This window comes from Ceratocystis lukuohia (assembly GCF_044167205.1).
Source record: "Ceratocystis lukuohia strain C4212 chromosome Unknown Supercontig1_pilon, whole genome shotgun sequence".
Classification (NCBI taxonomy): Eukaryota; Fungi; Ascomycota; class Sordariomycetes; order Microascales; family Ceratocystidaceae; genus Ceratocystis; species Ceratocystis lukuohia.
Genome location: NW_027263520.1, coordinates 1,646,573 through 1,669,278, shown reverse-complemented (window position 1 = coordinate 1,669,278; position 22,706 = coordinate 1,646,573). Strand labels below are relative to the sequence as shown.

The following is a 22,706-nucleotide window of genomic DNA, read 5'->3' as shown; positions in this document are numbered from 1 at the left end:
TTCGTGTTATCTCGCGCTATTATTCAACATCTTTTTTTCTGATATACTGACTGCTTGTCTGACTCTCTCCCGCTGTCTGCTTCGCTGGCTCGTTGCGCTTATTTTTTCGCTCGTCCTTTCTTCAAATTCAACTGCTGCACTGCACCTAAACGAACCTCGTCAAACCTGGCAGTCCATTTTTACCACTATAGCACACAACCAGGCCTGACTCTGGCTATCCACATGCACCACTGCCCGCATCGACACGCAACATAAACTTTTCACGTCTATCGCTCCCACGCAACGCTTGGTCTTCCAACACCAGAATGGCTACCGCCGCCCGCCAGCCATTCGCGCCGCTCGACAGCACTCGCCTACAGACTTTGACTAGCATCAAGAATCGCCAAAACTGTAAGTCTAAAGCTACATCCAACCCTACTTTCCCAAAGTCAATCAGACGCCTGTCTCTAGACTTATGATATACTGGCAACCTCAAATCCCTCGTCTTTCAACCGCGCAGTCATTATCATCCCATCCTGTTAAGTCACCCACCCGATACACTAACATCTCATGTAAAGCTACTGTTTCTACCCCCCCATCAGCCGGCAAACGCAAGGCCGTTGACATTGTCGACGATAGTGACTTTGAAAACGTTGATCCTGTTTTTATCAAGCGCACAAAAACTTTTGATATTTGCTCAACCCATTCGAAAGAGCCTGTCAAGGACATCTTCAAACCCTCTGTTCCAGCTGCTAAACCTTCTCCCGCTGTTTCAACTCGCTCATTGCCTGCTTCCTCATCACGAATTCGTTCTGTCAAACAGACCAAGTCTCCCATTTCAAAGCTCAACGCCCCCCTCAAGTCATCTCCCTTGTCGCCTCCTGCTGGCCGGTCACCTACACGCTCACTTAAGCGTTCTGGGCTAAGCACTATTCATCATCCCCACCATCGTCGTGCCACTAGTAGTTACAGCCGCATCGGCTCGCCCCTGTCCTCTCGAGCCTCTGTCAAGGCTGCCCCCTTCAGTCTCGACGCTGCTCTTAAGGGCACTATTCCTGGCTTCACTGGCCTCGCCAAGTCCAAGTCAAAGCCCATTAGCTCCCCGTTGTCCTCCATCGTCACCAACCCCACCCCTGCTACTCAGACTCTGTCGGCAATTTACTTGCGTGAATACAAGCCTTCTTGGGATTTTGTAATTCACGAAGACACCCCGCAAGAGCATGCTACAAACATGCTTCAACATAGCACCTGTGTTCTGGACTTGAGCTCCGATGATGAGACCAAAACCCGCGCTGATAAAGACCATGCCGAGGGTCGTGACAAAGAGAATGTTCCTCCTCCCGACGACGCTAGTCAGACGTCTAGCTCACAGGCCGCGGCTCGTGCTAACGAGGATGCCATGATTATTGAGCAAAAGCGCACTGCTCTTGCCGATCTTGATGTGACTGAATTTTATGCTGAAGGATGTGACGAATCATCCATCTTCGTTGTCCCAGCTGACGAAGAAACTGATGCTGAAGATGATGTCTCCACTGCTACCCCGTCTGTAGCCTCTGCCACCACTCCTGATGCAGCTTCTCCTGAGCAAGAAGAAGAAAATGTGCCCCTTTCTCAGGCTCGTATGATTGAGGCTATTGATAACACCACTGTTGAAGAGCTTCTGTCACGGCCAGCTAGCTCTCAAAAGGAAAAACTCCCAGCTCCAGATTCGGTTGATGCCAGCGAGGGCTTCAACATCTGGGAGAGTGAAAGTGATAACGGTGAGAGCCAAAGCGAAAGTCCCTCTGCCGATGATGAGACCTCCCCCACCACTGCCCCTACCGCCACTACTACCAAGGCTGGCAATCCTTAAAGAGAAGAACACTACACCGTAGTTCCTTGTGTTGTGTAAATTTTCTTTTTTCTTCTTGCTGCCTTGAGAAATCGTATCTCGCTTCTTTTTTTCTACACGGTGGTGCATTCGTTAGGACTCACAGTACAAACGGAGTATGGCTTTACTTGGCGGAGTCTTATTTGGCCGTCATCTCAGATGGATGTTAATAGGTGATTATGGTTTGAAGCTATTTGATGTGTTGTTGTTTTTGGTGACATTTGACTCAAGCTTTTTCCTTTTTGATAGCTTTCTTTACATGAACAATATATGAATGCACGTAACTAAACAATGTTCTCCACTGTAAGCTATCACTGTCTGTACTGAAAAAAACAGGGCAGCGTCCACTATAAGCTTCCTAAACAGCACGTGCTGTCGTCGCCTTCCCCAAGCCAGCCAATCATGTTACCACAACCCAAAGTTCAACTCAAGTGAAGACCGTCCCAAAAAAGATATCAATTTGCAGTTCACTAAGATAAAAATAAGGTGTGGGCTCTTCCCTGTGCATATTTCTCTTTCTAGCTCCAAATAGCGGAATGGCTTCAATTGACGATCTTGCTGCTGCTGCCATTGCCACGTCGTCTGTTTCAGTGCCTGTCCTTGCTAACACCACTACAACTGTCACTCCTATCGCTGAAAGCCCGCGCGCTTCTCCTATTCCACCACCACTGCCAGCCAAACCATCAACAATAGCCCTAACAGCGGGAGAAGTCACAAGTTCAACAACTACCCAGACTTTTAATATTAGCCAAATGACGCCAGACGACACGCCCGATGTGTCTATAGCTACAGCTGTGACGATGCCTGAGGCTGAAGTAGAATCCTTTCCTTCTATAGCTAACCCATCTACTGATGCATTGGCTGTTGACTCTACCTCGATCTCCCCAGCTGGCGAGACTGCCCTTAGCGAAGCTGCCGGTATAGAGCCTACAGCCGGAACTTCTATAGTTACCGAAGGTACCAGTCTTGATGCTGTCAACTTCACAGCGGATACTAGCACCGCAAATACAGCTGTGCGCGCCCGAGGTTCATTAGTTGTACTAGAAGGACTTGACCGCAGTGGGAAGTCTACGCAAGTCAAGCTCCTAGCGCAGCGCTTTTTAGAAGCTGGACGCAAGGCAACCGTGATGCGATTTCCTGGTAAGTCACCCTCAGATTCAACACTGCAGGGGCACGGAAGACTGACATCTGCCACAGATCGCTCGACACCCATTGGAAAAATGATCGATGCCTATCTCAAGAACACGGCCGATATGGACGATCATGTCATTCATTTGCTTTTCTCTGCAAACCGCTGGGAAGCCGCACGCACTATAACTAGTCTTCTAGAATCTGGAACCAGTGTTCTATGCGACCGCTATTACTACAGCGGGGTAGTATACTCTGCAGCTAAGAAGAACCCTACCCTCTCGCTTCAATGGGCACGCCAGCCAGAGCTTGGCCTCCCCCGACCTGACATTGTGCTATTCCTAGATTTAGACGAGAATAAGGCGCGAGAAAGAGGCGGCTGGGGAGATGAGGTATACGAAAAGGCAGACATGCAGAAGCGTGTGAGAGAATTATTCCATGTCTTGAGCAAAGGAGGCGAGGATATCAAGGATGAAGATGTTGAGATGGAAGGCAACGACAGCGTGAAACATAGGCCCTTTCAACAAGAGCAGGAGGATCTCGAGATTATCGATGCTGGGGCTGGTATTGAAGAAGTCTCGGAGGAAATTTGGGCCAAGGTCCTGGCTCGTCTTGAAGCAAGGGACAAGATTAGTGGAGACAATAAAGTTCGTGTGGTCTCCTGAGCTACCTGTGAGATTCGTCCAGCGCAATAACGGCATTACAATCAGCAGATAACGTAATACGAGAATATGTATACATATGTACATATGTATACATTCATATATTTTAATGTATAAAGAGAAACGGCAACTATAAAGGAGGGTCGTTGAGCCCAGTTGTCATCCAATATATCTTGGCTACTATGCAGAACAACACAAGATCAGAAAGACATCCAATCGAGAATAGCCCAGCGTGGAGATGGGGGCCCAGCTCCACGATATCCAGTTCGCTGCAAATGTCTAAAGTTCAAGGGAAAGGAAGGGAAAAGCCAAATAAGTACGAAGAATCAGTAGAAAACAAATGAAAAAAGAAATATAAAGCAGCAAATAACCCCATGCCGTATCAAACAATGATCGTCGCTCTCGCTGTTGAAGAGAATGCCATGTGTCGCCCAGAGTGCTTGAAAGGATAACCAAGAAAAGTTTTTTAACCGTAGATGAAATGAAGAAAAAGAAAAAGATGAAGAGAAGAGGAAGAAGTAATAGCGCAATAATAATGGGCTATCTCAAGCGTTAAGGGACAGAAAGGGTGAAGGAGATGCTTTATATCGCAGATTCTCAAGTCAACCCATAGTCTCACCAGCAACGCTTGGCCAAGGGACAAGTAGCACAATTAGACTACCGGTTCAATCCAATCAAGCTCATGAATTCGTTGCGCGTCTTGCTCTTGCGCTCAAAGCATCCCAAGACACAGCTTGTGATAGTCGAAGTAGTGGTCTTCTCAACGCCACGCATGACCATGCACAAATGGGCACTTTCCATGACGACAGCCACTCCCTGGGGGTTCAGGGCTTCCATAATGGCTGTAGCGACTTCGCGCGTCAGGCGTTCTTGGATTTGCAGCCGGCGGCTAAACATCTCTGCAATGCGTGGTAGCTTCGAGATGCCGACGACCTTTTCGCGGGGAATATAGCCAATGTGCATCTTAACAATACTAGTTAGTACCTAGTTTTCTGTGGCAGTAGATATGACCATAGACAAGCTATCCATAAGTGACTAACGTACCTTGCCGGTGAAGGGCACCAAATGGTGTTCACACATACTAAAGACTTCAATGTCCTTGACGATGACCATTTCATTGTGGCCCTCGTTAAAAATAGCCTGTTTTATGATGTTGGGCACAGTTTCCTGGTAGCCTTTGGTGAAGAACATCATAGCCTTGGCGTAGCGCTCTGGGGTGTCTAGTAATCCACTGCGATCGGGATCCTCGCCAATACATTCCAAGATGGTGCGCATAGCTTCGCTCATTTTCTTTATGCGCGCCTGTGTTGCCGCCTCGTCTTTGTCATTTCGGGGAGTCTGGAAGCCATCTGGTTGATAGTTAGCAGGGGATGCTTTGCGCAGGCTTTGTGACTGTATTATGCGTGACAATGCCGCCATCATCCAGGCACATCAAGTGAGATACAAAATGGGGGTAGCTTACTGCTCAAGGCCAGTCCTGCAGACCCGTCACTGCCATTATTGGTACTGCCGTTTACATTCTCGTTGCTGGTCTTGTGCTTGGTGCGCTTCGCCATTTCAACGACGCCGTTCTGGGTATTTGCGATCTTATCCTCGTCACCATCGAAATCCATCTTCTCGGTTGCTTTGCGCTTGCGAGAAGACTTCTCTTTCTTAGGTTGTTTGCTGCCGCTGCGCTTAGAGACAGTGCTGCCAGACTCATCGCTTGACGAGCTCGAGCCCGCAGCGCCGTTCTCGGTTGTCGTTTTCAACTTGTGATGCATGCCGTTGGCCACAGGAGACGAATTGCGACTGGCAGCAGATTTAACTTGCGGAGTCGCCATGGTTCAGTAGCAATTCCGATACTTGGTATGTGAGAGCCTTAAGACAGCCGCTTTACCGAGGCCGAAATCGTGAGGTTTGATGAAGAGAAATATCCGGACGAGCCTAAAAAGAAAAGCGAATAGAAAAGGGTGAAAGCTTTAGGAAGATAGTTATATATGGGACCACTAGAGGAGGGGAGGGGCACAATTATATGTACTAGTAACGGGTTCATAAAACAAGACTCGTGCATCCTCACTCAGCACTACAGAACCAGAATCATACTTTTTTATAAATACTCACACTAATAATCGCTCCAAGCCGAATATTCTGTCTATTTTTTTCCACTATTCCCCTTTAGAAGTTCGGCCTTCATTTATCTTCGTCTTGATAACATCGCAAACTTTTTTTTCAGATACCATTCGTATCTTATCGTTAATTACATGGCTGATTTCGCCATCATAACTAGGGTTTGGCTGTGGGATCGATAGGGTTAAGTGTCAAAAAAAGGGATTTTCTGTAGGAGTTGATAAAGTTGCAGAGTCGCCTGCAAGGCCGATCCGGCGCAGTTTGAAGGGGGGCTGGAGACTTTTGTTCAAGCATGTATTTATTCGTCACGTCATATCCATGCCCAAAATAACAATGTTGATTTTGGTAGGGAGGTCTTTATAGAGGACATGAGTCACTGAATTACAGAGCCTACGCAATTATTTTTCAAGGCCTTTGTGAATCGAAAGTGTCCACTAACCACAGGGTAAGCCAGGGTAAGCACCCGCGGGCCAGTTCCGGCTGAACATCGCATAATCACCTAGGCAACTTCTTGAATGGCTCTGACGCGTTGCTGCTGCCAGCTTAGTACACGACCACACAACTTTCAAGCCCCAAGCCCAATCCACACGTTAGTTAGATTGGCTGCACCTGCTCAGCCTTTTATATAGCGATTTGGGATTATCCTTTTTCTTGATATCAGATTCAGTTCACCGGAACCTCAAAATTCCTATTGCAAGTGAGGCCTTAGCGCCAAGCACCTTTACACCCCTAGATCCTATCTAGCCTTACAACAGGTTCAACTTCAACTTTTCGACCCGCTCTTTGGTTTCGTCTATTTATCTATTATGGCGTCTCCTCCATTTCCGCAATCGTCTTCAGCCACCTCTCCGACCTACTCTTCCTACCAGAACCCTTCTACCATATCTAAAAAACGATCCGCAACGGATATGACATCTGCTCCACACAAACGGCGCAAAGCGTCCATGATTTCCTTGTCACATCCGCTTCGCCAGACGTCCTTTCCACCAGAGTCTCTCCTTGAAAATGGCCGCCGCTCTCCGTCAGTTGACGCCATGAGTTTTGTATCTGGAAGTCAGGTCAGTACGACCGAAAAACCTAAGAAGAAACGCGGCCGTAAAAGCAAAAAAGAGCTTGCTGAAAATGCATCGTTTGGAGAAAGCAGCAGCGCTGTTGCTGGACCAACAAGCACCGTTGGCGGAGGCAGCAATGCCCCCGGTAAAGAGTCGGGGAAGAAGCAACAAGAAGAGGAAGAAGAGCAGCTTGGCCCCCTCCAGATGGAGTTAGTTGACAGCTCGGCAGGCACAAAGGAAAAGAAGCAAGAGGAGAACCGGTTGCGAGGTATGCTGGTCGAGGCCTTTGACCCAGAGCAGTACAATCGATACGAGCGCTGGAGAGCCGCAAAGCTAGGAGAGTCTACAGTTCGCAAGGTATGCTATTCATTTTCAGACTATAGCGTGCCGATTTCAGTCGCTAATCTGCGTATAACTAGGTTGTCAATGCCGCAGCATCACAGTCCGCACCGCCTATGGGTATCTTGGCTATGAAGACTGTAACGAAGCTATTCATAGGCGACATCATTGAGAGTGCCCGTCGCATACAAACGGAATGGATCCACGCTGGTGTAGAACCTCTCCTAGAAATCCCCGTAATCTCCCCTGAAGATTCTACTGCCGATGAAGAGAAAAAAGAGCCTGAAAAAGTAAAGCGCCGTGGTCCCCTGCGCCCAGAACATCTACGAGAGGCAGCACGGCGTTATAGAGTGTCTAAGGAAGGTGGCACGGTCGGTATGCAAAGCCCCTGGCACACGCAGCAACAAACTGGCGTAGAGAGGTTTTCTGTTATCACCGGCAAAAGAATCTTCAAGTAGGTTGGCTGCTCTATATGTGCTGAATGTTTGCTAGGCAGACTTCATTATTTCCATGGTAGGTATCATAGTTGGATTGTACAGTACAAACTTGTGAGTGGCGTTCATGATTCTTCATTAAGCGATTTCCTTTCGTGTTCTATTCTGGATACTGAATATGTCAGATAATAGAACCATTCATATCTATTCATTCATGGGTTGTAGACTGTTGAGACGCGCTTCTGCCAAACTGATACCAATAATTAAATCTTGCATGGTTTCTAGGGATTCTTGGTGACAGCAGCAAATAATGCTAAATATTCATACATAAAACCGGCAGCTTTTAAATCTTCCCAGATAATAGTTATTATAATACACAGTCATGCTGAGCTAGCGAAAAATACAGTCGATCCTCGGACATTGCTCGAGCAAGCTCTGGGCCTCGCTGTTTCCTTATTTCTTTGCCCGGATCTTAGCACCACCCTTGGCACCTCCCTTGACCTTTTTGGCTTTCTTTCCTTTGCTCTTGCCCGCTGTCTGAGCTTTGGCCCGGGCTGCTGCTACCCACTCATCCTCAGCACCATCTTCGGCTTGACGTTCAGCCGCTTTCTTCATGCCCTTGAGGTAACGCTCGCGACTCCAGCGACGGTGACGGAAGAAAGCACGTCGGCTCTTGAAGCGCTTCAATTGGAGATCCGTCGTCTTGACTAAGCGACCAATAGCCCAGGCGCTCTCACGATACGTGTAGTCATCCTGTAGCTTTAGCACTTGCGATTGTTCAGGCTTGTGCGGATGAGCGCGGACAACAGTGTTGGGAATGCCGCTGGAGCTCATTTCGGGCTTTGCTTCAATGACCTCCTTGGCCACGGGTGCCATGCCCAGACGGCGCTTGCGCTCTGCATGCATGGGGTAGGGGAGAGTATCTTCCTTATTGAACACAACACCGATGTACTTGCGGTCAGGGTGTCGCACAGGGTCCCGATAGTATTTGACATAACCGCTGACAGCAGCGTGGATTGTGTGATCACGACCCATGATGGTGTTTTCACCAGGCCACCAAAGAGTACCGTATTGCTTGTAGATGATGTTTCCGGGCACTACATACTGGTCTAGAAAGGTCATTTCTATTAGCACATGCCCAATTGGTTTCTTAATGCGAAAAAATACCCCCAAGTTAGTGCGTTTGCTGCGCTACATACCTCCGGTACGTTTGGCTCCCATCTTTTTGGGATGTGTTCTTTTCGGTCGGTGCTTGTAGGCGCCCTGAGCCTTGACGGTAGCGTTTCTCCGACCCTCTGCTATCAAATTCATCGCATTGATCTTGCATTGGAATGAGACTGTTGGTCGCTCCCGTGCCAAGAGAAGACTGGAAGAAAGGAGAGGTCTTGCGAATCCCGACACCACAGCCGCAAAGGGCCGCTGGAGCTGAGATAGACTCATGGTCGGGCGACGATATGCACAGAGGGCATATACGCTGGGACTGTAGAATATCGGAAGAGGAAGAGAAGGAAGAGACGTAATGTGGTAGTCGTCGGGAATTGGCAGGCGTGGTCCGTCGTCTTCCTCACAGGCAGCTTGTTTCGATAGTCCGCAGAAAGATTCAAGTGCTTAGAAAAATGCCTGTGATTGGTTGCATCCGAGTTCCACTATTGGCCTTGAATTGCAGGGTTTCCTCTGGGGCTGATGACTAACCACCGTACTCGATAAGATAAGGGAATCATAGGGCCATTTGGTGCAAGTGTCCTTCATGAACGGATGCGACAGTTTTGGCCAACATTGCTTGTTACAAAACTTCCATACTAATACATTGACTTTTTGAAAGTATATACAATGCAGATATTCAGCTTTCTTTCAATTTTCCTCTTCTTGGGCGCCGCCCAGGCCCAGTTTGGCAATCTTTTTGGCCAAATGTTTGGTAACCAAAATGGTGGCCAACGTCAACAGCAAGCATCAAGCGACTCCGCTGGTTACCGTCAGCTATATGATTCCTGTAAGTTGGCTACCTATCATGAATCATAAATATATAATTCGAGGATATGGCAGCTTACAATCTCCTTTTTAGACGGATGCGAAAACTATCTATGCCCAGATACGCTAGCCTGTGTACACTACCCGCACCATTGCCCATGCCCGTGGCCCGACCACACTGACAAGTTCGAGATGGGAGAGGACGGTCGGATCTGCGTTTCTAAGGGGGGTTTCAAGGCTGGCGAAGCTGCTAGAAAGCTGGAGCTTGCAAGGCAGGGTAAGCTCTAAGACTGGGCTTAACTTATCATGGCATGATCATATTTTCACTTTTTTGCGTTGTGGGAGCTTGGGAGGTGACTCGAGCTTGGATATGGCCCTTCGGGTTTACGATTTTGTTCTGTTCGGTTGCTTGAGTTGCCATCATTATATGTTGAATAGCATACTTCATTGCGCCGTTTTATAAAAACATACTTTAATTTCCAAAGTAATATGCAAGTTCTAACGCCCCCTAACGCCAATAGCTGAGACACAAATGCAATGGCAGGCCTTATTGCTGCCCATCAATCATTTAAGTGAAAAGCCATCATTAAAATTCAGATTCGGCAAGTATCAACGAGGAAGAGCCGGCATGGGAGGAGGAGCATCGCCAAGCTCCTCGTCGTCTTCATCGTCATCTTCCGCAGCATGTGCTAAAAGGGCAGCCACGTTCTTCATTTCGTAGTGCTTCTTGCGCATTTCCTCAAACTTGCGATGCTTTTCCCGCTCTTCAGGCGACATGCCGGCAAGCTCGTCATCATCGTGACCAACAGCCATAGACTCGTCCACGTGTACGGCCTTGGGAGAAGGGACAGGTGGTATCTCCGGGACGGCCTCTTCAGGCTCGCCTAGGTCCATGCCAGGAATCTCGTCGTCGCTCGGGTCATCGTCGGGGTTATAGTGTCGGGCATAGGGAGTCTTGGGCTCGTCGATCTTCATTTTTGCAGTGCGTTCCTGCTCGGTGAGGTATAGGTTCGCCTCATCCCACTTGAGGCGGGGGGCGTTCTCGTCGTTTTCAGCGGGCTGAGATAGACGGCGGCTAATGACATGGCGGGCAGCAGATGAGGAACGGCGCGATCCAGCGTTAATTTGTGTGTTTAATTGTGTGAGTTCACGCTCGGTTTGGGGAGGCTCAATAGCCACAGCCGCAGCTACGGGAGGGGGAGGAGGCAGGGTGCCGCTTGCGGAGGCGTTCTTGAGAATGCCTGTTTATGATGTTAGTTGGGCTCCCCGGCCTTACAGCGCATAGCAATAATAGTAGCAGCAATAGCGGGATTATATGAGGGCAGGAAGAGCGAGAAGATCATACCCTTGGGCCTTTGAGCATCAACGATAGTAGAGGTTTGAACGTGTGAAGGCATATTGGGGGGTTCAGATGAGAGAGAAAATAGACAAGCTGAGTCAAAGCTTTAAGGGTTTTTATTCCTGGTTGACGAGGATGCAGGGCAGGTCGAATCTTTAGCAGACATGCAGAGTTGCAGAGGGAAGAAATGGGTTCCTGTTGGTGCCTGAAGAAAAAGATGATATTTACTAGTGTTAAAGTAGCAGTCAAGTGTTAGCGGGGAGAAGGAAATGGGGTGTAAAAGGCCCTGACCAATAACAGCAAACGAAGTAGAACCAAGATCTATAGGTCGCTGGGCTTTTTCGTAGGTGGCAAAGCAGAGCAAACCAAGAAAAGGAGCGAAAGAATATCCTAAGGTTGGTATTGGGAAGGGAGAGGGGGTGAGACAGCGGGTGTAGTACTGTGTATATCGTCTTTGCAAATGACTTGGGACTCAAGTAGGCTCAAGGTAGTGAGTGGGACGTTCAAGAGCTACGCTAATGCTATCCGTCGTGGGATTTTATGCGGGTTTTCAGTAATCTGCGCCTTGCGGTAAGTTATTTATATACCTACGGCTGTGTGCATGTACCTATGTACCCCTCAGCCTTTCTTTTCGTCTTTGCTATTTAGCCTGGTGTGTGGGTGGGGTGGGGCACATGATTACAGCCAGCAAATACTAAGCATGAACCAAAGCATGAACAACTACAAAATCCACGTCGATATGGAGAAGGAAATCGCCTGACGTCAAAGGCTAATGTTTGGGACATGATCTTTGTAGAACTTCCCTATTCCTGCGAGTCCCCCCAAGAGCCTGCAGCTCATATAAGCAACCGTGGACATGTTAGTGATACATTTACACACAAGCCTGTAGGAACTGTGTATGCATTCTAGTTCGGCTTAGTACCCGTATTTGGGTTAGTATGCAACCCTTATGATGGGGTAGTAGCGCTTTAGCCAATCATGGAAGTCAATTTGTTCTAGCAAGTGGCTTCAAAATCAAGGCTTTTAGGCATTAGATACCTCACTAGAGTTTATTGGGCCATTTATTATCATAATCCCTATAGTTTTGATGTTACATCTTGTCGTTTTTGGACCTCTACCGAGCTTACGCCATCTCTAGTGAACTTTGCTATCACAACCTGCTCCCGGTCGCCGTGTCTGCCTGCTGTCTTGAGCTCAGGCCCTGGACTGTCTAGTGTCATGATGACTCTCCCATCTGGCAATTTGCCAGAGGTCATTGGACTGATAACCTTTTCAGCCCAGGAAGTCTTTGCACAATCATCGGTACCGTCTTGTAGTCTATGTAGAAAAGCAGCAAGGTTTCTTCGTTGCTTCATAATAGCCTCAGGTCTGTCTTTAACTGTAACCCCTTCTAGGCCAGTTAAATACTTTGCTATGTGACTTAGAAGATAGATTTGCGGTGGAAATAGCATGATTTCGTTTTTCGAAGCAGCCTGAATCCAGTTAGACGCGTCGTCAAAGCGGACCTCAGTATGCTCCATCCCACCATCTGTCGTCGGAACATTGTGGGCACTACCTGCTGGTGATGAGAGTGGCATGAAGTAGAGATACATCTGCGTGGTGAAACGTCTCTTCGCGCCGATCGGCGTCACCCAACGTGTAAAAGGCACGAGGCCATCAGTATCTGCATGGGCACCTATCTCTTCAAGCCATAATAGAAAGTTGATTTTTTGTTCGTGAATTTGGTGCCTTGCCTTCTGGAGAGTTGAGTTTGGAAGCTGAATTATACCTTCCCCAGTCTTGCTTTTTGCAAGGAGAATGCCACTTTCTTCAAAGCATTCGCGAATGGCGGCTAAGCGATAAACAAGGCTGTCTTGGTGTAATTGTATGGCATCTTTTGGAAGTTGGCCATCTTGACCCTGGTCAATGTTTCCTCCGGGGAATACATGCGCGGACGCAAATGACGTCGAAGTCCGGACACGATGAAGAAGCAGGATCTGATTGACGGGAGAGACAAGGACCACACTGAGTCACTGAGTTAGTTGATGTATTTTTGATAGCAATGTATGAAACTGACCTGGAACTAGGCCGAATGGGCTGAATTGCTAGTGGATCAACCGGCTGCGCCTTTTTGAGGTTCACTGAGCCCATTGTACGGGAGTATCGCCGGGAGAAATTGATTTTGAGGATATTAAGTCGGGAATAGGGTCTTGGGACAATCATGTTGAGCTCTAGAAGCAAGAAAACGAACTAGCCAGGTGTAAGCAAAATATCACTTGAGCTTGAAGCACATGGAAGAGAAATACCTGTAACTAGCTTGCCTCGGCTCAGGGCCATCTACTACCTACTCCAAATTCCGCCACCAAAAGCAAAGCCATGTATTTTTGGAGGACATATAGTGCAAGACACATGCTGACCATAATTTATACCTTATTTCACATATGACGTCATACAGGCCGATAAAATTTAATGCCAAAAATGCGGATATCACAATTCTAAATTGTTTTGTGCAGCTTAAAGTCTTTTACGTTTCTTACCCTTGAGCGTTTCACGCTTGACGCAGCAAATGCTCCTTGATTCACACCATTTTTTGACGTGTTCAGGCGCGATTTCATCATCATATCCAACTCGTTCCAGCTGGCCACTATTGAGCCAGACTGTTAAATCTTCGTACGGAATGGGATCATAGAGTAAAATACGATCATACCAGGAAGGATTAGAAATATCCGCTGTGCGTGGTGCTGTTTGGACTGCGGTTGATATACTTTCGAACATGACCTGTTCTTCTACCGCCGGACTAACAGTAAGCGGCGGATCGTTAGGAGATATGCCATGATCAAAAGAAGTTTCTAACTGGTCATTATCCGACATAGTTGATCCGTCAAAAGACTCATGATCTAGGTTGACAGGAGACGAAGCGTCTAGATCATCGGAGTCAGGGATTTCGATGGCAATGATGCGAGAAGATGATGGTTCGCGCGATTTCTTGGGTGGTGTCTTGTCAATGTTGTTGATGGATTCCAAGGTTGAGCTTATGGCTGGACTTTTGCGAGGTCTTCCACGGCCTCGTTTTATCTTCGAGGGCAAAGGGGGCGAGTCGGGTAGAGGGGGCTGAGCTGAGGTTGGAGGGGTAATTGATCTAATGGATTCCACGCTACTTCTCCGGCTTCGATATTTCTCAGTCGGTGCGGGACCAGAGCTTGCTTCGTAGCTCCGGGCAAAAGAAAATGATGTGGAGGAAGAAGCAGTCGAAAAAGATGAGGTGCTAAATGATGATTTCGAAGTCATAGAGGTGGGAACAGCGTTCGAGCTAGCACTAATGTTTTGTTTGCTTCTGTAGCAATTTTCTAGCAGGGTTATCATATCTGGACGTTTTCGAATATTTTTGAAGCCAAACTCGGCGATACGCCGCGACAGCTGTGCATCCGACATAATATCTAACTGGGGGACTTCAAAAGTTGCCTGGGCGCTTTCAAGAGACTCAACAATGGTTTCTATTTTAGGTGACGTAACAGGAGGCTTTCGAGTTGGCGAGTCGCGGATAGGAAGCTGTGGAGATGAGCTTAAAGATGGCAAGAGTGCGATTGATGGCTCTTCGGCTGTGGCTGGTCTGGCAAGTGTTGAAATGGGATGGTGGGGTTTAGTGGGGGTTTTTAGGATGATGCTAATATCAGGGTACTTTGAATCCTCTTGAACATTCACCAAAGGCTTCTCTGGAGAAGACCTTGGAAGAGCTACTTCAGGTACCGAATGGATGTATCCCGAATCATCATTGCTCATGACGGTGTCTCCATGCAAGCCAGAAGTGTTTGAATCACGGAGATCAATGGTGCTACCGTCATCATCCCGGCACGCTGCGTTCCAGAGTTTTGGTCTTCTGCTAGGTTGTATCTCAACCTCGTCGTCAAACCACCCTGTAGGCTCCTCTTCGGCCATCATATTGGATTGATCAATACCCAGTTGAAAATCTCGCGAACCCGTGGGCGAGTCTTCACGTACAAGTTGACTTGATGTACCAAAAACAAAGCACTGCCCATCAGCTTGCTTCATGGCAGTGCCGGGGGACAAAAGAACCATTTCTGGATCCTCTGGCTTTTGCTTCTTCTTTCTCTTTTGTTTTTTTGATTGATTTTGGTTAGTTGGCTCTGATTGAACCAGCCCCGGGTCTTGATAGCCTGCCATGAAAGTAAGATCAATGACATTTTGGTTGTCATATTGCGCCACGGCAAGATCTGTTAGTGTTGAAACTTTTCTCCGTGGCGCCTTGACTGTATCTGGAACAGAAGAAATAGTTGGCACTTTGGATATTGCAGATTTTCTTAGGTTCTGTTTCTTGATAGGGTCTTGCACCTTGGCGGCTGGTGTTGTCGTTGGTGGGTTATTTTCGATAGAATTAAGGAACCCGATTTTGGAATCCAGGGCGCAAAAGAGCTCCTTTGTTCTTTTCGGTCTTTCGGGTGTGCGAGAGCGGACAGCGGTGCTGTCATTAGATTGAAGAGCTTCCGTGTTTGGGTTAACACCAGGCAAAGGAGGTGCCCAAGGTCCCCGCTGCGGTAGAGCCGGCTCTAAGTTTAATATTGCTTCACTAGGCATTGATGAGCGAGCTGCTTCTTCGGCCCTACAGGCCGCGGATTTAGCCTCGCCGGTAGGACTCTTTTTGTTGTCTTCAAAATAGACACTCATGGTCCCTGTCTTTTTCCGCTGCACAGGCGTTTTCCGTTTAGGCTTTGCTGGTACTGAGTTATCGCTAGATTCTGCCGGCCTAGGTTTAGATGTTAAGACTTTATGAACCCGAGGCTTCCGTGGGGCCTTTGCTCGGGAATCTCCATTTGCGACTTTTCTTTCAGTCTCGGCCTTTTTTGTACGGGGCTTTCTTGGAGCTTGAGCTTCCCTGGGGTTGGAAACTCTGGAGCCAACTTCAATGATGGAGGCATCTGCATCAACACCAACGGGCTGCACAGGAGGCGATGAGCTTATAGTGGTAACATTTTGGTTGACCGGGGCAGGATTGAGCACAAGTTTGCTTGGGCTAGTGAAGATAGGAGCTTCGGGGGTTGTCTTTGACTTGGGTCTTGAACCAAGAATCTCATCTAGAGTCAACAAACCATCGGGTGAAGAGGAGATCGTCCGATTTGGTGACCCAGGTGGTGGCGAAGAAAGTCGGGTTGAGTTACATAGAGGGACGCTCATATTGACAACTACTCCCGGAAGGCCATAGGTGACCCGGGCCAAACGTTGTGCAAATCAGTTTGGAAGGTGATGAGAATGTGCGGCATGTGATTGTTTATGCTAGTTCAAGATTTGGTATGTCGATGTTATCATTTAAAGTTCTGTCAATGGAACGTGGCTTTGTTAATTGATAGTAGCCAGTAAGCATGAGCTAGATGTTCACTTATACTGAATGACCTTGACATCAGGCGCGCTCAACGCGGTATCCGGCCATTGGTCTCAAGTCGAGACCCACTTCGGTGTCGCGAGAATGGAATGAAGTCACATGACGTTATTTGTCGTCGGCGATCACGTGATCCAAGCCCTGGGAGCCCACACACTCATTCACTGTGCACCCTGCCCCACCAAACGGTTAGTGGGTGCGGGATAGTCAGAATTTCGATGTGTCTGGTTTCAATAAGGCGGCTTTTTGAATTTCCCTTGATCTCTGAATCCCCTCCTAAAGACTCAACCGAACCGTTTTTTTCTTTCGATTCACTACACACCGTCAAAATGGAAAACGACAAGGGCGAAATCGTGGACCTGTGAGTTTACCTCAATTCTTTTCCCCGACCAACCCAACTACTTGATCGTACAGACTATTCGTTTCTTATCGGCGCTCTTCCCGACGACAATTTGCAGCACCGGAAGTATCAGCTTTTCCTATACTGGAAAGTGACGATGAGCAGGCAGAATGAAAGGTTCAGGGCGACAAAATTTCTAAATCTAATTCCTGGAGAGCCTTTGACACTATCGACTAAACAACGCCTAACGTGCTCCTCCAACTTCCGGGCGCCGATAACGAAACAGACGAACCTGACGACTTAATTTTCGAGGTAAACATGTGACATACTGACTTTGAATTCCTCTGTAGCTACGTCCCCCGCAAGTGCAGCGCCACCAACCGCATCATCAAGGCCAAGGACCACGCTTCCGTCCAGATCTCGATTGCCAAGGTTGACGAGTCTGGTCGTGCTGTTCAGGGCGAGAACCACGTCTACGCCATGTGCGGCTTCATCCGTGCCATGGGCGAGGCTGATGACTCTCTGAACCGTCTTGCTCAGCGTGATGGCCTCCTGAAGAACGTGTGGAACCCCATCAGATAAATTGGTGTTTTTTGGTGGCATTTTCGGAGCATGAAAAAGGGTACGAATAATACATCTTATCGATACACATTTGCATTTGCATTATCCCTGTACAGCAAATTTGCTGGTATAAATAGGGGGCAGTCTTGCTTTCCACAAGTTGCGTTGAGAACACTCTTCCTGAGCTTTGACAACACCCCAGGACTGCGCTCACGACCAACCGATGAAATTTCCCTAAAAGCAACAAGCTAACGAATGTCTCTTCAGGCAGATCTGATACAATGACACGGCATGAAGTGACGACATCAGACACCCTCAAAATGAAGCGTCTGGCTTTCTTCTAGGGATATCAATTGGAACAAATACAAAAGAACTCTTACTTTTTTCCTCCTCCGCTCATGATGCTGAAACTGAGTATGTGTCGCCGTATCTATGACCGAATGTCTGTTGTGATCCTCAATTCCAGCGAGTATAGTCTTTACATTTTCAGCCTAAACGACATGGCGGCATCTGTATTTACTAAGTCCCTATACCGTAGTTTGCATTCCGGCTAGTTAGGTGTTGTCGGGAGAAGAGGCCTGCATAGGCCCTTTTCGTATGACCGAGAACTCTGAGTCTACCTCGGTAGTCTCCGGGCCGTAGATTAAAAGAGTTTCATACTTGATTGGCCTTGAAAAAGCTGCAGCAGTTTAGGCTGGTTGCTGTGGTACAGATACGGGTCAAACAATATAGCAATGATGCGCATATATAGATGTATAATGAACTTCCATGCTTTACTCTTCAGATGTAAAGCAGTAGTAGGTAAAAACCATTTTAATTTTAACCAACTGCTTTTTTGATAGTAATTATTGCAGCCTTGCCTGACACAATGAGGAAAAAAGAAAAGAAATATTTAAATACCAGCCTTATAATAACTAAGTACCCAAGCCTGAAGCCTCGCTGTTTGATGGGCCAAACTCTCATCCTATTCATTTCTTTTTGTTTTTTGCATCACATATACCATCAATAAGCTTTGATTCTTTTTGTTTTTAGAAAAAAAATGTCTGTGCCGGGCCCATGGAAAGTCCTCCCTTTGCGGGTCGGCAATGGCATCCCTCTACTTTTGACGTCCTTCAGCTTCTCCGACTTTTCGTACACAGTCTACATCAGCGATCTTTCCAATGTATGGGTTGAACGCCTCAATCGCAAGCAGATTTGCATGCGCGGGTTCCAAGAGGATACCAGCATCGACCCAAGCGATGGGGATAATAATATGACGGCGTTTCTCAAATCCTTGACAAGGGCCTTTGATGATGCCGAGTCCGATCATCACAAAACAAGCATCACGATATCGCCTGGTGGCACAACAGGTTTTTCGGGCGGTCCTTCGTCAAGTGAAAAGGAAGGTTTCACTTTAACAGTTACATGTCAACTTCCTGAGGAGCTTACTTCAAAGCCATTGAAATGGAACATGTATCTCAGCAAATGCGCATCTCCAGAAATTGCCTCGCGGCTTGTCCTGCCACTAGTAGAAGCCCAACAAGAAAAAACCTTCCAGGTCGATTCCCTGGTTTCAACAATTCATCAAAAAGATGCCATCATAGTCAGACTTCTAGATAAACTCGATGCTATGGATATCCCCCTTGAGAACGTATTCACGATTGCATCTACAGGCAAGCGCAAGTTGACGCGCCAAGCTGCTCAAGAGCGGATCAAGGGGCTGGCTCCTTTCAATCGCAAAACGTGGGCGGAAAAGGTGAAAATCGTTATGCCCAAACCTACAGATGTTGTCGCACTACTAGAAGATACTTTGGATGACGTGCGGCTCGAAAAGGCATTAGTGACTCTTGAAAATGCCGAGGAGATGGAGGACTGGTGGATGAATATCGCACCAGGCTCAGGAGGGCCTCGGACAACCCCTAGAAGGAAACACAGAACGGCTTTTCTATCAAATCATCCCCAGAACGACGACACGGCTAGAGATAAACTCTGGAACGACTCTCTGCGCAGGTTTAACGATGCCTCATGCAACTCCAATGACGCGCTTTCGGACAGCAGATCAGTGCCCACAAGGTATCAATCAACTCGAAACAGGCCTTCCTACCAACTGCAGACATCGCAGTCTAGATTTAAAGATCGCTCTCAGAATGATAATTCAGCCGCGGGGTCGGAAGATGACTGCTTCGAATCCAACCGCCCAGAAACCCCACCACCTCCCGAGATCAAAATGGATCTCCCCTCATCGCCTATCAAACCATCACCGGTCAAGAAGTTTTCCGGCCTCGGCAGAATCGGCGGGCGTGCAAAAGCGAAGGCGGTAATTACCAGTGATGACGACCCTACCATGTCCCTTGATGAAAGGTCCTCACCATTGCGCCCCCCACCTGTTGATCAACCTCAGCCACCATTCCATGAAGCTGGTAAAATAGGGACGGGGGGAACTTCTAGTGCAACCCGCGAAGAGTCAGCATTGGATAGAGATGAAACTACTTCATTGCCTGAGAGCGAAGCCTCGCCTTCACTCCATAGGCAGAAACCAGTGCTTCTTCCATCACAAACTCCCATGAAGAAACTTGGCGTTATCGGGGGCGCAGCCAAGGCATCGCCAAAAACTGTGACTAGCAATGAAAATAAAGGGAAACTTGGTACTATAGGAGGAATTAAGAGACCACTTGGTACGTCGTCTTCTCCATCAAAAGCAACAACGCCATTAGCTAGGAATGACAATGCAGACAAGCCTGGGGTCAATGGACCCGTGGTCCCAGATACAGAAGCAGAAAACCAGCCAGTGGAACCTGCGAAGCCAATTGTCCAAAGAAAGGTTGGTGGGCGTCCGCTGGTGAAGAAGCGCAAATTCTAGGCCAGGCCAACGCCTCCCAAGATGAACTGCATCTAATTAGTTAGCACATAAGCGAGATTATGCTAGATTTCCAACGATTTAGGTAGTGTATTATGCATTTTATATATATCAAATCTATGCCTTTGTCTTTTATTCATCAACCTCGCCCTGGGCCTTCTTGGTTGAGACTCTCTTTGCACGGGTCTTTTTTTCGGGGACAGCCTTTGACTCCCCAGTTTCAGCGTCAACTTCAACACCAAGGTCAAGATCGCTCTTCTTCTTGCGCACCTTCCGAACCTTGAGCAAGTCATCCCGCCCTTCAGGCCAATACACAGCCCACTCATCGCTCCTGTCGTCAGGGACAACGCTCTTGATCTTTTCCCAGCCATCGAGTTTATACGTGCGCATCAGTTCAAAGACCGACTGCTCTTTATCTTTAGCTTCAATCATGAGATCCATGTCTGGTGGGCAAGGTGGCAATTCCTTGACACGTGCTGAGTGGGCTCGACGGTCGCGGCTTGTAATAGCACCAGGCCTGCTCTCAGAGTAATGCATCTTTTGGCGGATGCCTTTACGGTCCCAGGTTTCTTTGATGCGATCGTACAGGTTCGTGACGTCTGTTGTTCCTTCATCCTTTAGCGCCTCTTCGTCGAAAATGATGGAGTGATGGTGGAAGTCAAGCACAAGTGGGATTTCCAGCTCCTGGCAGATAGGCAGGAGGTCGTGTACGCTCCACGAGACATCGTCGTTCTCTAGTACTAAGCGGCGCTTAACCGACACGGACAACCGTTCATAATTGGCTCGGAAGCGATCTAGCGTTGCTGCCTTGTCGCCAAAAGTACCGCCCAGATGGATAATCATCACTGCGTCACGGTCTGTCTGCTCTGGTAGCTTGAGCAAGCTCAGCATCTCATCATGATAATTCAAGTCACGGATGGCCGAGTCGACAACCTCCTTTCGTGGCGAGCCAAGTTGTGTGTACTGTCCGGGATGCGTAGTCACACGGTGGCCTAGTTCGGCAACTGTGCGGCCGACTTCGCCCAGCACATCGGCGGCGAAGGGGGTCAGTGGGTACCCATACTCCTTGTGGCTAGCAAACGGGAACATGTCGCTGCTAAGGCGCATGAACTTGATGCCGAAACGGTCGTTCCATCGCAATATAGGGATAATATCGCGGGCGTTGGCCAGGCCGATGGCTTCGACATAGCGCTGGCCACGCTCGATTGATGCTGGCTTCTTCATATCGGGGCGATTCTTGGTTGGGTGTTCGGGCTGCGATGGGTCTTGGAGTGGATGGCGATGCTCAATTATGGAAGCCATGCGACAGGTTCGCCCGCTAAATATGGGTGGGTTGAGGCTTCGGAGGTAGGTGTTTATGCATGCCTAGCAGCACAGGTATTAGCAAAAGGATAGCCTGGGTTAGGATAGCCGGGTGGGGGTGCGCATACATATCCGAGACGACCCTTCCACGGAAGGGGCAGTGAGCCGCCAGTAAGTGGTAGTAGTCTCGGCATAGTCTCAGGTGGCTCTCCTGTAGAGTCTTCGGCCTTGACTACGACCTTTTTGCTTTTCTTTGTTTTGGCAGGTTTTAGGGGAGCACGCTTTTGCTTGGAGTTGGCCTTTGGCTTTTTCGGGGGGTGTCGAACTCAAAATCGTCGTCGCTTTCGCAGCAGCCACCGAGGTTCTCGTCGTCCTCAAAGTCCGACTCTTCAACGTCACTTTTGGGCTCTCTTTTTACTCTTTTAGCAGTGTGGGATGGCTTCTTGGGCGTTTCTGGTGGTTGGTCTTCTGCCCCGTCACTGCTGTCGCCTTCTCCCCGCTTGACTGTGCGCGTAATTTCTTTGGTAGTAATAGCTGATGATGATGTCCGTGGGCGCTTCCTAGACGCCGCAATCACGGTCGATATACAACTAGACGAGTCGGTTGTTGTAGTCGATACTGCCAACGCCTTGTCGCCCTGTGGTCGTATCACAAGCTCTTGGAGTCGTCGACTTTGGCGGGTCACAACCATTTCAAAACAGTGAGTAATTCAATTTCGCCTGTAAGAAGGCGGATAATGAGAGATGCGAGTTCGTCAATGTAAGAATATTATGACGTGAAAGTTTAATATAAACAAAGCATTGGCTTAAGATAGTTCATGTTTGATAGAAAAAAACAGAGGCAGCAAGCACTGGAAAAGACTGCATCGCCGGCGGCAAGAAAGTTGGATCAAGTCATTCATTTATGTCAAGGAACAGAGTCGGCTAGCTGTGCTTGTACAAGTGCCAATGGCCGCCTCTTTACAAGAAAATTTCTCTGCAACTGCCAGGCCTTGTAGCTCAATTTGTTCAATCTGTCTGACGACAAATTACATCATAGGCGATGGGTGTCTAGGATGACTGACTCGTCCTGCCTCATTTTCAAAGAGCCCACTCAACACGTTGAACGTATCAAATAGACAGAGAAAAGCACTGAACGTTCTAGACTCTGGTCGATTTTAGTGGGTTGTGCCGCTAATCTTTACTATTTAGAGTTCTGTTTGTGCTAGATTGGAGCCCAGCCACAGGTCACTTGCCCTGTGTCCCTGCATCCCTGAACCCCTGAGCCCTTCTCATGCCAGGGCTAATGTGACTATGACTTAGTTTCTTAATTACTTTTAGGCAGCAGGTGGGGCCAAATCGTTACAGCTGAGTCAGTTGACAAGCCACATCCGTAGCGATGATTTAACTATCATTTATCATTCATATAATATGTATT

General features: G+C 48.0%; 12 protein-coding genes across 12 annotated transcripts; 6 read left to right on the top strand and 6 right to left on the bottom strand.

Annotated features, from left to right (window-relative positions):
* Positions 1-305: 305 nt before the first annotated feature.
* On the top strand, positions 306-1,831 carry HOO65_010421 (uncharacterized protein; the record flags this gene model as incomplete). Its single annotated transcript, XM_071005775.1, has 2 exons — positions 306-390; positions 558-1,831. The coding sequence occupies 2 exons, from the start codon at positions 306-308 to the stop codon at positions 1,829-1,831; spliced, it is 1,359 nt and encodes a 452-aa protein (XP_070862243.1).
* A 554-nt stretch (positions 1,832-2,385) lies between these two features.
* Positions 2,386-3,642, top strand: HOO65_010420 (Thymidylate kinase; the record flags this gene model as incomplete). The annotated part of the gene is made up of 1 exon (XM_070999708.1): positions 2,386-3,642. The coding sequence occupies one exon, from the start codon at positions 2,386-2,388 to the stop codon at positions 3,640-3,642; it is 1,257 nt and encodes a 418-aa protein (XP_070862242.1).
* Positions 3,643-4,296: 654 nt separating this feature from the next.
* On the bottom strand, positions 4,297-5,462 carry HOO65_010419 (GTP cyclohydrolase 1; the record flags this gene model as incomplete). The annotated part of the gene is made up of 3 exons (XM_071005964.1): positions 4,297-4,623; positions 4,684-4,988; positions 5,102-5,462. 3 exons carry the CDS (start codon positions 5,460-5,462, stop codon positions 4,297-4,299), a joined length of 993 nt encoding a protein of 330 aa, XP_070862241.1.
* Positions 5,463-6,554: 1,092 nt separating this feature from the next.
* HOO65_010418 (Transcription initiation factor TFIID subunit 11) lies at positions 6,555-7,597 on the top strand (the record flags this gene model as incomplete). Its single annotated transcript, XM_071006014.1, has 2 exons — positions 6,555-7,157; positions 7,220-7,597. 2 exons carry the CDS (start codon positions 6,555-6,557, stop codon positions 7,595-7,597), a joined length of 981 nt encoding a protein of 326 aa, XP_070862240.1.
* Positions 7,598-8,026: 429 nt separating this feature from the next.
* HOO65_010417 (mitochondrial 54S ribosomal protein bL27m) lies at positions 8,027-9,013 on the bottom strand (the record flags this gene model as incomplete). The annotated part of the gene is made up of 2 exons (XM_071006043.1): positions 8,027-8,682; positions 8,773-9,013. 2 exons carry the CDS (start codon positions 9,011-9,013, stop codon positions 8,027-8,029), a joined length of 897 nt encoding a protein of 298 aa, XP_070862239.1.
* Positions 9,014-9,403: 390 nt separating this feature from the next.
* HOO65_010416 (Long chronological lifespan protein 2) lies at positions 9,404-9,829 on the top strand (the record flags this gene model as incomplete). The annotated part of the gene is made up of 2 exons (XM_071006222.1): positions 9,404-9,563; positions 9,663-9,829. The coding sequence occupies 2 exons, from the start codon at positions 9,404-9,406 to the stop codon at positions 9,827-9,829; spliced, it is 327 nt and encodes a 108-aa protein (XP_070862238.1).
* Positions 9,830-10,150: 321 nt separating this feature from the next.
* HOO65_010415 (Glc8 protein) lies at positions 10,151-10,938 on the bottom strand (the record flags this gene model as incomplete). Its single annotated transcript, XM_071006125.1, has 2 exons — positions 10,151-10,782; positions 10,887-10,938. 2 exons carry the CDS (start codon positions 10,936-10,938, stop codon positions 10,151-10,153), a joined length of 684 nt encoding a protein of 227 aa, XP_070862237.1.
* A 1,018-nt stretch (positions 10,939-11,956) lies between these two features.
* HOO65_010414 (Nucleoside diphosphate-linked moiety X motif 19) lies at positions 11,957-13,082 on the bottom strand (the record flags this gene model as incomplete). The annotated part of the gene is made up of 2 exons (XM_071005985.1): positions 11,957-12,884; positions 12,937-13,082. 2 exons carry the CDS (start codon positions 13,080-13,082, stop codon positions 11,957-11,959), a joined length of 1,074 nt encoding a protein of 357 aa, XP_070862236.1.
* A 291-nt stretch (positions 13,083-13,373) lies between these two features.
* On the bottom strand, positions 13,374-16,049 carry HOO65_010413 (BChain B, Structure-specific endonuclease subunit SLX4; the record flags this gene model as incomplete). The annotated part of the gene is made up of 1 exon (XM_070999707.1): positions 13,374-16,049. The coding sequence occupies one exon, from the start codon at positions 16,047-16,049 to the stop codon at positions 13,374-13,376; it is 2,676 nt and encodes an 891-aa protein (XP_070862235.1).
* A 531-nt stretch (positions 16,050-16,580) lies between these two features.
* On the top strand, positions 16,581-17,173 carry HOO65_010412 (40S ribosomal protein eS21; the record flags this gene model as incomplete). Its single annotated transcript, XM_071006184.1, has 2 exons — positions 16,581-16,612; positions 16,942-17,173. The coding sequence occupies 2 exons, from the start codon at positions 16,581-16,583 to the stop codon at positions 17,171-17,173; spliced, it is 264 nt and encodes an 87-aa protein (XP_070862234.1).
* A 1,018-nt stretch (positions 17,174-18,191) lies between these two features.
* HOO65_010411 (XLF family protein) lies at positions 18,192-19,991 on the top strand (the record flags this gene model as incomplete). The annotated part of the gene is made up of 1 exon (XM_070999706.1): positions 18,192-19,991. One exon carries the CDS (start codon positions 18,192-18,194, stop codon positions 19,989-19,991), a length of 1,800 nt encoding a protein of 599 aa, XP_070862233.1.
* A 129-nt stretch (positions 19,992-20,120) lies between these two features.
* On the bottom strand, positions 20,121-21,981 carry HOO65_010410 (UV-damage endonuclease; the record flags this gene model as incomplete). The annotated part of the gene is made up of 3 exons (XM_071005642.1): positions 20,121-21,353; positions 21,419-21,536; positions 21,617-21,981. The coding sequence occupies 3 exons, from the start codon at positions 21,979-21,981 to the stop codon at positions 20,121-20,123; spliced, it is 1,716 nt and encodes a 571-aa protein (XP_070862232.1).
* Positions 21,982-22,706: the final 725 nt, after the last annotated feature.